General features: G+C 36.0%; 1 protein-coding gene across 3 annotated transcripts in view; it reads right to left on the reverse strand.

Moving 5' to 3' along the window:
- Positions 1-12195, reverse strand: part of LOC149802224 (dedicator of cytokinesis protein 4-like) — a 365588-nt gene that overhangs the window by 313978 nt on the left and 39415 nt on the right. For all 3 annotated transcript variants that reach the window (XM_089956651.1, XM_089956650.1, XM_089956649.1), the window contains exon 4: positions 294-349. In XM_089956651.1, the coding sequence (XP_089812777.1) occupies positions 294-349 (56 nt within the window). The remainder of the gene's footprint in view (positions 1-293; positions 350-12195) is intronic.

Raw genomic sequence — 12195 nt, forward strand, 5'->3', positions numbered from 1 at the left:
AATGCTGCTGTCAGAAAAGTGACCATGTCTTGCTTCCCACTAATGTGGTCTCAATAAAATCAAAAACACTTAGCTCTTCTACATAGTTAAGTTTAATTTGAAAATAAAGTTTTTATTTAAATTATTGAAAATACTATTATGCATTGTAAATTACTGAAGCATAGAAATTAAGTAAAAAAAGAGTGGCACTAAACTGATGCAAGATATTCTTGCACTTCTGATAACACGCACCATAACTGGCATTTGTCTTTGGAGGCATGAAGAGATCAGGAAATTTAATATGATTCACTTACCCCTTATTGTCTACCTCTGCTGGTTTGATATGAATGAATGTGGCTGGAAAAATGCCCTGTAAAAGTGAAATAAAATTCATGCCCATTGTAAGATTGAGTGCTTTCTAAAATTAAGGGGGAACAAAATACAAGGTATATGATTAAGAAAAAGTCTTTGTATATTCACAATTGTGGTGGGAAAAAAAAATCATTTTTAACAGTTGAAAAACTCTTTAATATGCTTTCATCTCTTCCACTTGGATATCCATCAGTAAGCTCTGCAGAATTTATCTCACCAGCAATGGTGCCCCAGGTTATAGTGGATATCTCACTAGCAATGGTGCTCCAGGTTTTAGTGGAGACCTCACCAGCAATGGTGCATTTGGTTATACTGGAGATCTCACTAGAAATGGGATTCCAGGTTATAGTGGAGATCTCACCAGCAATGGTGCTCCAGGTCATAGTGGAGATCTAACCAGCAATATGGCTCCAGGTCATAGTGGAGATCTAACCAGCAATATGGCTCCTCTCACCAGCAATTGTGCTCCAGGTCATAGTGGAGATCTCACAAGCAATGGTGCTCCAGGTCATAGTGGGGATCTCACCAGCAATGTGGCTTCAGGTTATAGGGGAGATCTCACCAGCAATGTGGCTTCAGGTCATAGGGGAGATCTCACCAGCAATGTGGCTTCAGGTCATAGGGGAGATCTCACCAGCAATGTGGCTTCAGGTTATAGGGGAGATCTCACCAGCAATGGAGCTCCAAGTTCTAGTGGGGATCTAACAGTAACATAGTAATCATTTTTTTTCTTCTGTTGTATCATAGAAAGTGATTCACTCAATCTGATTTAATTTTGGCATTATAGTGTCAAACACTATGAAAATAAAATCAATATGATTTTACTTTTAGCATAAATTTTTTATTTTTTCAGCTGTTAAGCTCCTTGATTTACAACTGGGAAAATATCTCCATCAAAGCTTTACTGGTCCATTTCTAAGATAACCTTTAAGAAGGAGAAAATCAATAATTTCTTCAAGACACCTCTGGAAATAAATGTGGCCAGAAATGGCAAATTTCAAATGGGCTTATATATACTTATATGTAAATGTCACAATGTTTTACGTCTTTCTCCACGTCATACATTTTGATAGGTGTCACTAAATGTTCGTTGATTCTACATTAAAAAGATGGAAGTAAATATCCATATAAAATGTTTCATGCTTGCTTGGATATAATTGATTTTCAAAATCATTCAAAATATGCTGGAAAAATATTGAGATGCTATATGTTTCTATCAATACAGCCATAAATAATAGATACACACCTGAACTTGACTTTCATACCTATATATCAAAAACATTAGGAAAGACAACAGTAACAATTTTGTTATGTAGGAATCAGGCGTTAGTGTGGCTAAAACCCAACAAACACACAAACAAGTCAACATTTTATTTCAGTTTTTAAAAAGAAACAGGACTGACAAAATTATTTTAACATTTTCATTTATTACTAGATCTTTTTATTATCAGGTAATCACATAATATATGCACAAATGTGGGACAATTATCATAACTCTAATCCATGTCAAACAATGCTTGCTGTAAAAACTATTACATGACAGTGTTGCACAGAAATTACATGTTATGGATTCCTCACTGTGTGGATATGGGATACACAGTAATTACATGTTATGGATTCCTCACTGTGCGGATATGGGATACACAGTAATTACATGTTATGGATTCCTCACTGTGCAGATATGGGATACACAGTAATTACATGTTATGGATTCCTCAATGAGCAGATATGGGATACACAGTAATTACATGTTATGAATTCCTCACTGTGCGGATATGGGAAACACAGTAATTACATGTTATGGATTTCCCACTGTGCGGATATGGGATACACAGTAATTTCATGATGTATCATTCAATGTAATCAGAAAGCAACTCATATATTGTGTATATTGTTTCCTTTTTCAAATATGTAAGCTCTACCTCATGTTCCCAGTCAGAATGGGTTCCTCAATATTACAAATTACTTGTCTTTCAAACACCCACATTTCATCATTTATTTTGGCGTTCTTCAATGCACGGATTCCTTTAACAGTGGTTTTGGTCAGGTTGGAAACAATGAAATCTTCATCCTCCTCATTGATGTCAATTATTCTGACAATTTACCAATAGTGCTCATAAGCTACAATTCTATTACCCACTTTATACTGTGGTTTTGGTACCTCAACAAGTTTCAGAGTTGTTTCATCTCTGGGGAAGATGGAATATGATTGGTTCTGTGAACTTCCTGTCCAGCATATGCATTTTCAAAGCACTATTTCCCACTGATAAAACACTCCTGACAGAAACATGACCTTTGTCTTTGTACCAAATTAGACCAGTCCTGGGTGAAAACAGATTGGATGATTTAAGATACTCTTTATTTCTTTCAAGGCTGTGTATTTCATTTGTTCACCAACCTTCCTGACAAATGTATACCAATTTTTAAATGTATATTATGAATGAAAGACAACTCTGTGCATGTAAAAAAATCAATGGGAATGTGCATCTTACACGACATGTTACAAGTATTTAATGGCATCATCAGCAAATTTCTATCCCTTGGCACCAACCTCATGACATGGCCTGCCTCCAAATATTGCCACTTTGCTGGGTCTCTGAAAAGATCTTCAGGTTCAATAATCACATTGCAAATGCACTTATTCCTGTACTGTGATGTATCTCACTGCAAATGTGCTTATTCCTGTATTGTGATGTATCACACTGTAAATATACTTATTCCTGTACTGTGATGTATCTCACTGCAAATATGCTTATTCATGTACTCTATCAAATTGCATATGTGCTTATTCCTGTACTGTGATGTATTACATTGCAAATGTGCTTATTCCTGTACTGCGATATATCTCAGTGCAAATGTGCTTTATTCCTGTACTGTGATATGTCATTGAAAATGTGCTTATTCCTGTACCATGATGTATCACACTGCAAATATACTTATTCCTGTACTGTGATGTATCTCACTGCAAATGTGCTTTATTCCTGTACAGTGATATGACATTGAAAATGTGCTTATTCCTGTACTATGATGTATCTCACTGCAAATGTGCTTATACATGTACTATACCACATTGCATATGTGGTTATTCCTGTACTGTAATGTATTACATTGCAAATGTGTTTTATTCCTGTACTCTATCACACTGCATATGTGCTTATTCCTGTACTGTGATGTATCACACTGGAAGTGTGATTTATTCATGTACTCTATCACACTGCAAATATGATTATTCCTGTATTGTGATGTATCACACTGCAAATGTGCCTATTCCTGTACTGTGATGTATCACACTGCAAATGTGCCTATTCCTGTACTGCGATGTATCACACTGCAAATGTGCTTATTCCTGTATGGTGATGTATCACAATGCAAAATGTGTTTATTCTTGTAGTCTATAACATTGCAAATATGCTTATTCCTGTCCTATGATGTATCACATTGCAAATGTTTATTCCTGTACTCTATCACATTGCATATGTGCTTTATTCCTGTACTCTATCACACTGCATATGTGCTTATTCCTGTACTGTGATGTATCACATTGCAAATGTTTATTCCTGTACTCTATCACATTGCATATGTGCTTTATTCCCGTACTCTATCACACTGCAAATATACTTATTCCTGTACTGTGATGTATCACACTGAAAATATGTTTATTCCTGTACTCTATCACACTGCATATGTGCTTATTCCTGTACTGTGATGTATCACATTGAAAATATGTTTATTCCTGTACTCTATCACATTCAGATACATGATGAACATAAGACAAAATGGGAATGCAATTGCACACCAATGCAATAAATTAAGGAAATGCAATACAGCAAATGCTAAATTAGTGAGATCATCAGAAATAATCACAAAGGACTTGTGAACAAGGTTGTCCTCTTCATCATCTTTGTAGCACACAAGCAAGTGGACTGTTGCCACACTTTTGTTCCAATATGCAGATTGGAATTCATCAAAAGATTTACAGGTATAGTCTTCCAAAAATCAAATTAAACCATGACATGTCTACTGTAAAAAATTCTCCTGTAGGTATCTTACCTCATTATAGTTTTTTTCTGTCATTTCTGTGTGCACATGAAACAAATCAACACAGTTATCAACCCATCCTTTAATTCCTCCCTGCACATCACCACAATGATTAGGCCAATTTGTTTTCCTTCCCTCCCCAAAGTCATTCCTTTTTCACGTGCTTGATGAAAAATGCGAATTGTCTATAACATCTAACATAGGAATATGTTATTCCTTAAAGTGTTTTTCATAAAACTTCTTAACAACTCTGTCAGCCTTGAAGAGATGTTTCTTTAATCCGTTGGTCTGGTTGTCATCCGTGCAATGTTTTGATGCCTGATGCACAAACACAACCAATTCATCATCAACAACACTGGCAACACACGCTCTGGTTCACATCTAAAAACAAGTTGCCCTTCGTATCTTTAAACCTTTGACCAGGTATCGGTAAACTTGCAATAAACATTGTCTTCTTCTTCCAATAATGTGCTGGGTTCCTCAGAAGCATACTTGCACATGATGTAAACTATGTACATATGGTGAGAGGTCCAAGTGCAGCTAACTACAGCTTATAAACTCTGGTTGGGAGCTAAGCGATCCCTGCAGCAACCCCCCTCTTCTGAAAGTATCAATGGATTAGGCACTGACTAGGTTGGACGGTAGGAAGTTCCACTGGCAGATTCCTGATGGAAAGAGGTCCTTGCATGCCTTGACTCTGGTGAATGGGACCAGAAATATGCATGAATGTCCTCTATTGTAAGCTCCTGTCTGGTAGAGGTATGGTGCTGCTGGGATGTCAACTAGCTGGTGTACAATCTGGTACATCAAAAATCATGTATGTAATCAATAAGGAATTTGTTTGATTTTGAATACTGTCTCTTGCACATCATTATTACAGTATAATGACATTATCATTTCTTTCAAAGAATTCAATCACTTGCTCATTAAATTTTTCCTTTTACGTCAATGATCTGACATGCTTTTCCTTTAAAAAGACAAATGGTTTCTGTTCAGGCCAGTTTCCAAGTTTTTTGTAACACTTAAATTTCTTGAGGATTTTCATACTGATCTGTGTTTCTAAGGATGCCTTTCTCCTGGACTTGAATTAAACCCATTTTCTGCTTGTTTTGGACATGGAGGACAATAATAAGAGCTCTTTCCACAGTTTTGTTACTTTATCTTTTCAAACATAGTTTCTGCAAGTCTTGATTAGTTCAGCTGATCAATTAATTTCAGATTTTGTCATCTCTGCCACTGAGACTGCCTCAAACAAGCAGAGTATTTATCCATCAGTTTAGATTTTCTTCCTTGCAAAGATCTATTTCATCAGACTTTTCCAATGAAATATGCATTCTAGCTCAGCTGCTTTTGCTTTACAGGAGACATAACCTTTGCATTTTTGCAATCATTATCTTTCCATGCAAATGTTTCCCTCCTTTTCATTCTTGTGTTGTTTAAATTGCCTGCTTCTTTTGGTGTTTACCAATGCCATAAAAAAGCTGAAAAATAAAAAGAAAATTAAAACTGAATTAACTAAATACATGACAGGCAAAAACCAAAATAAACGTAACTAGATATGTTTCTAAAACACATGCAAACTTGTGACAAAGTCCAAAAAGTTCTAAAAAAAAAATTTTTTATCATTATTTCATAGCCTGAATCTCTGACAAGGTCATCTACATATGCATATAAATATGTCACTCAAATTTCATTTGTCTCTGTTCAGTTAGTTTTGGTTCAATGCTCCCACAAGGTTTTCATAAGCAAGAGATCAAAGTGGGCCTGATACTAATCACCTGTTCTACATTGGTTTATAAGGCAACTGTAGTAATAAGGTAGGTGCCTTGGACTGAAAGACATGCCAGGAAAATTTGCAGCTACCTTTTATGGTAGAACTGCTATTTTTGACATAATTAACTGTGCTGCTACACTGAATCAGTTTATCTGGAGAAGTTGGTGCAATATAATACATGTATTTTGTTTGGATGTGAAATGTGTTGAATTGGAATCTTTTGTTTGGATGTGAAATGTGTTGAATTGGAATCTTTTGTTAGGATGTGAAAGGTGTTCAGTTGGTCTCTTTGTTTGGATGTGAAAGGTGTTCAGTTGGTCTCTTTGTTTGGATGTGAAATGTGTTGAATTGGAATCTTTTGTTTGGATGTGAAAGGTGTTCAGTTGGTCTCTTTTGTTTGGATGTGAAAGGAATTCGGTTGGTCTCTTTTGTATGGATGCGAAAGGTGTTCAGTTGGTCTCTTTTGTTTGGATGTGAAAGGAATTCAGTTGGTCTCTTTTGTTTGGAAGTGAAAGGTGTTCAGTTGGTCTCTTGTTTGGATGTGAAAGGAATTCAGTTGGTCTCTTTTGTTTGGATGCGAAAGGTGTTCAGTTGGTCTCTTTTGTTTGGATGTGAAAGGTGTTCAGTTGGTCACTTTTGTTTGAATGTGAATGGTATTCAGTTGGTCTCTTTTGTTTGGATGTGAAAGGTGTTCAGTTGGTCTCTTGTTTGGATATGAAAGGTGTTCAGTTGGTCTCTTTTGTTTGGATGTGAAAGGTGATCAGTTGGTCTCTTTTGTTTGGATGTGAAAGGAATTCAGTTGGTCTCTTTTGTTTGGATGCGAAAGGTGTTCAGTTGGTCCCTTTTGTTGGATGTGAAAACTCGACATTCTGGAACTCTACCTATGATATTTGTTTATGGAAAGGAAATTTCAGAGATAAAGTCATTCTGTGGCAGTGTTTTGGTTTTTTTGAATCTTAGTAGTTATACCTTTCTTGCTATACCTGATGGAAGCTAATTAACAGCTTTAGGTTTTCGAAATGGTTACTATAGAAACCATTCCATTGCTAAAAGAGCAAACCAAGACAATTTTAGAGTATATCATAAGAAACATTCATATCAAGTATGACCACAAATGGTCATTATTTAATAAAGAACAAAAATATGTTTGGTATGGAAGCCAAAGCGTTTCCAGGAGAGCCATGTTAAGCACAATTTTGATAAAACATATTCTGAGAAACACTCCAGTCTTATCAAAATAGGTTTAGCCATTTTAAATAAGCAGAAAATACGTTTTCCACCTTTGTTAAAGAAGTCACAATTTCTAGGGAATCCACCACAGATAAAAAATTTAAAGAGCATGTCCAAACAAATATTCCTACCAAGTACATGTATGATCAAAATTGTTTCTGCTGTTCTAAAGAAGAAATGTCAAAGAAATATTTTCAGTAGGATCTTACGAGTCAAATACTTTTAAAATTTATTTAAAAAAACGTTAAAACCTGTATGGGCCTTACACTATAATTAAATCATATACATATATTTAACAATATACCTCTAAAATTTCAATTTGTTTAGTGGTTTTTGTGCCATACAAGATTTTGTGATGGAGGGAGATAGTTATACAGATGGACAGAAAGACATGATCAAATCAAGATATCAGTGCTAGAGTAGCAGTGACAGCAATTATGATGTTATCTGATGCTTATTCTAAACTACAAGCTTTTATCACATTAATGACATAATACATAAAAATTCCAGCCAAAAAATACTATTTAATCCAGTAAAATGTTTATTCAGTAATACATACCAAATCATAATACCTTAAAAAAGAACCACTACTAACTCACAAATCCCTCCCTCCCAAGCTAAATTGTTTAGCTAAAATGTAGTCATTTGATCTGGGGTTATTTTCTGATATGCAGAACAAATAACCCACTTTATCCAGGATGAAAGTGTCTATTCTGACATGTCGTCCTTTCCCTCACTGAGGGGTAAAAAGGTGCATGATCTCCCTTTACACAATGGCTTGGACTTTATCAAGCTACCTCAGAGCCTGCACTAAGTCCTACACATGACCATGTGATTAAGTGACCAAAGTAGACAGGAATTTCATTATATAAGTCTGAATCTCTAAGAATAGGAGCCTGTTCTTGGCATTGAAAGCAGAGGCATCCATTAGTGATAGTGACCCATCATGTCGAAACTGCATGTAGTTCAGGTCCAGTGATAGAGCATGTGTTTGCTGATTCTGCCTCTTTTTCACTAATGCAGTGAGTAATCAGGTCTCCTATGACAGGTAAAGTAATGAGGCTCTTGAGTGTGGTTCAAATGGTATCCTATGATAGGCAAAGTAATGAGGCTCTTGAGTGCAGTTCAAATGGTATCCTATGACAGGCAAAGTAATGAGGCTCTTGAGTGCGGTTCAAAAATGGCATCCTAAGACAGGTAAAGTAATGAGGCTCTTGAGTACGGTTCAAATGGTATCCTATGACAGGTAAAGTAATGAGGCTCTTGAGTGCGGTTCAAATGGTATCCTATGATAGGCAAAGTAATGAGGCTCTTGAGTATGGTTCAAATGGTATCCTATGATAGGCAAAGTAATGAGGCTCTTGAGTACGGATCAAATGGTATCCTATGATAGGCAAAGTAATGAGGCTCTTGAGTGTGGTTCAAATGGTATCCTATGACAGGTAAAGTAATGAGGCTCTTGAGTGTGGTTCAAATGGTATCCTATGATAGGTAAAGTAATGAGGCTCTTGAGTGTGGTTCAAATGGTATCCTATGATAGGCAAAGTAATGAGACTCTTGAGTGCAGTTCAAATGGTATCCTATGACAGGTAAAGTAATGAGGCTCTTGAGTGTGGTTCAAATGGTATCCTATGATAGGCAAAGTAATGAGACTCTTGAGTGCAGTTCAAATGGTATCCTATGACAGGTAAAGTAATGAGGCTCTTGAGTGTGGTTCAAATGGTATCCTATGATAGGCAAAGTAACGAGACTCTTGAGTGCAGTTCAAATGGTATCCTATGATAGGCAAAGTAATGAGACTCTTGAGTGCGGTTCAAATGGTATCCTATCAGCAAGGTTATTACCCATGATAGATTCCACCCTGGCAAAAAAAATCAACATCCTAAGAAACGTGTAAAAAGAAATCGACAAACGATCGGAGGTCTTTGTTTTGTCTGATGATGCAGGATGTCAGTGATTGTGGAACATTAGCCACTGACTGTAATTGAAACCAAATATTTTGCATCAAGTAGAAGTTAGCTATCTGAGGTACTGATGTCTGCACTGGTATAATGTGGTTTTGGGCATGTCATTGTGTAAAGATTTTCTGTTTGCCTTCGTATGCTTTTAAAATTGATGGCCATCTCACTCAAGAGATTTTCCAGCATCGTTTGTGAGAACAGTTTGTTCAAGATGTCTAGTTTAATCAAGCTTTGTAGTTTCAGCAACTCGGGGTAATGAATAAACAAATGGAATCATTGTTACTTGAGCAGATAAGGGACTATCTCAATTTTCTGGAAATTTCTGTTGCTGGATTGACAAGGTTGTTGATCAATGATCTTTCCCTTTTGAGGGGAGCAATCATGATGAGGCAACACACTGATTCTCTTGCTTTCTGTATCACCTATGGAATCAGACATGTTAGAGGGTAAGGGTATGCTTTCAGGATTTACCAATGAACAGAAAGAACAGCGACTGCCCATCTGGGACTGGCAAGACCAAGGTTGGGAGTTTGGCATTTCATCATGCTGAGTGAAAACCAAGTGATGAAGAGGCCATTCCATTTGTATTAGTTGATTCTTCTGGGACAATAAAATGATTTAGACATTTACAGATAGAGTATACTTCCCTGCAAAGAGAATATTCCTTGAAATTGTGTTAAGGGCAGAAAATGAATGTATGTTAATTGTGAGGCCTCTCTGAACAGAGTGTCCTAATCAGTATAAGTGGAAATAATAACTAAATTATTCATGGAATTTGGCATGAATCCATTTATCAAGGTCATAACTCTATCTAACTGCCACCTAGTTTGGTAGATAAGTTATAGCTTTTAAGCTAAAATGTTTTAATCTGGGAGGAATGGATGTGTGAGGTAGTATTAGTCACCTTAAGGTACTATGTTCAGGTAAAGTATCTGAAGAAGAACCTAGAAGATATTGCACATTTTGAATATTTATAATTATAAAATACATTAGTTCTAGCGCCATTTAGCTATTAAATCAACAGACTGTTCTACTTGCATGTTGTATACAACAAAGTCTGATGAATCTGTATACTTTGTGAAGTTTCCAGAATGTTTAATGGTGTATTTTTGCATCAGTGCATTTACATATTCAATGCTAATTAGAACAGATTAGGCAAAGCAATGAAATACCACAAATATGCATTACAAATAACATTTTCAGTATTAGATATTTAAACTATTAACACAGATTTATTCCACGAGGAAAAGTTGTGTTTATTTTTATGAAACCAATTTAATTAATATTATAACCAATTAGCTGCATTGCACCACTTACCTTTAAAACTTGCCACTCTTCATCTTCTGCGAGGCACATATTAAACAATAAGTGCTGACTGTAAAATATATGTAATATATTTCATCCATTCTAGAAGCATGGTTACAAAAATGCTTTTCACTCATTATGGGTGCACTGTTAGAGAGATTCTTTTCCTTGCATGCAAAATAATTTTATAACTAATACGTATTGATAATTTTTATCGTGATTAACTTTTATTCCATTTCTACAAGTAAATGTGTAATTAACAAGAAATTGTAATTAGATTTCCCATACATGAAATGGAAGGGGCCTCAAGTGGCCGAGTGGTCTAAAGCACTTTCCGTTACGGATCACTGCCATCTAACCTCTGTCTGCGTGGGTTCGAGTCTAAGATTCGGCTAATGTGGGTATGTGAGAAAGCTTGCCAGTAGCATCTCGTGGGTCAGTGGTTCTTCCTGGGGTTCTCCCAGGTTCTTCCTCAACCATTAATACTGGCTGCCATGCATAGCCTATCGTGTGCTGAAAAATGGCATTAAACCCCACAACAACAACAACAAATATAAGCCAAAGGGTAGTCCTACCTGTAAGACCTGATGCTGATATTTATGTTTTGGGCGTCACCTAAACAAAATCAAAATGTGCTATGTCTTACATGTAGGACTAAGCCAAAGGGTAGACAAATGGCCTAGTCTTACAATGGATACAGATGGTCATTCCTCATTAAAAAAAGCATTGGGGGGGGCATAGACACAAACAAACAATTCTAAGTGTTACCATGTTCTATATTAAAGACACGAAGTGTTTACAAACCGTACAGTTCGTGTCTAAAACTAATCCAACAATGATATCAAACTGTGACTTAAGGGTGCAGACATTTTGCTGATTCTGCACTTAATAAAGGCATACATTAAAGCACGGATTGGGCAAGTTACAACAACACCCGATGCAAGCTCGACACCAAAAATGGGACAAAATAATGAAAATAATACGCTAAGAGTTTCACGTTTTTATAGTTTTATAGCTTTTTGCGTTTTCAGTGACACTTTTCGTTAATCTATGTCTTATTCTAATGTGAATATATTTTCTTATAGCTGTCGCAGACCCTTATGCATGAAGATAAGAATTCTTTATTTCAAACTGCATGGTCCACCATTAATACTGGCCGCCATGCATACTCTATCGTGTGCTGAAAAATGGCATTAAACCCAACAACAACAACAACAACATGAAATGGAGACTTCATTGTTTTACATGGCTTGCATTATTTGTTAAATAAAACTAATACCAAATACCAAATAAATCCTATGCATTCCTCAGACATCTGACACAAATCATTATTAAGGTACACTATAGTATCACGATATTAAATATTCCAAAGCTGACAATCAACAGGTTCTTCTTCTATACTTTGTACACACTCACAACACAAATTTAAAAAGAAATAACAAGAAAAAACAAGAAATGTTTCCTTGCCAGAGAAAACCTATAAACAACAATTTTATTTTGCTGCTGTTGTCATTTACCATTACAGTAGGTGTCTTT

The sequence above is a fragment of the Sinohyriopsis cumingii genome, chromosome 4 (genome assembly GCF_028554795.1).
Source record: "Sinohyriopsis cumingii isolate HCF-2022 chromosome 4, ASM2855479v2, whole genome shotgun sequence".
In the NCBI taxonomy this organism is placed as follows: Eukaryota; Metazoa; Mollusca; class Bivalvia; order Unionida; family Unionidae; genus Sinohyriopsis; species Sinohyriopsis cumingii.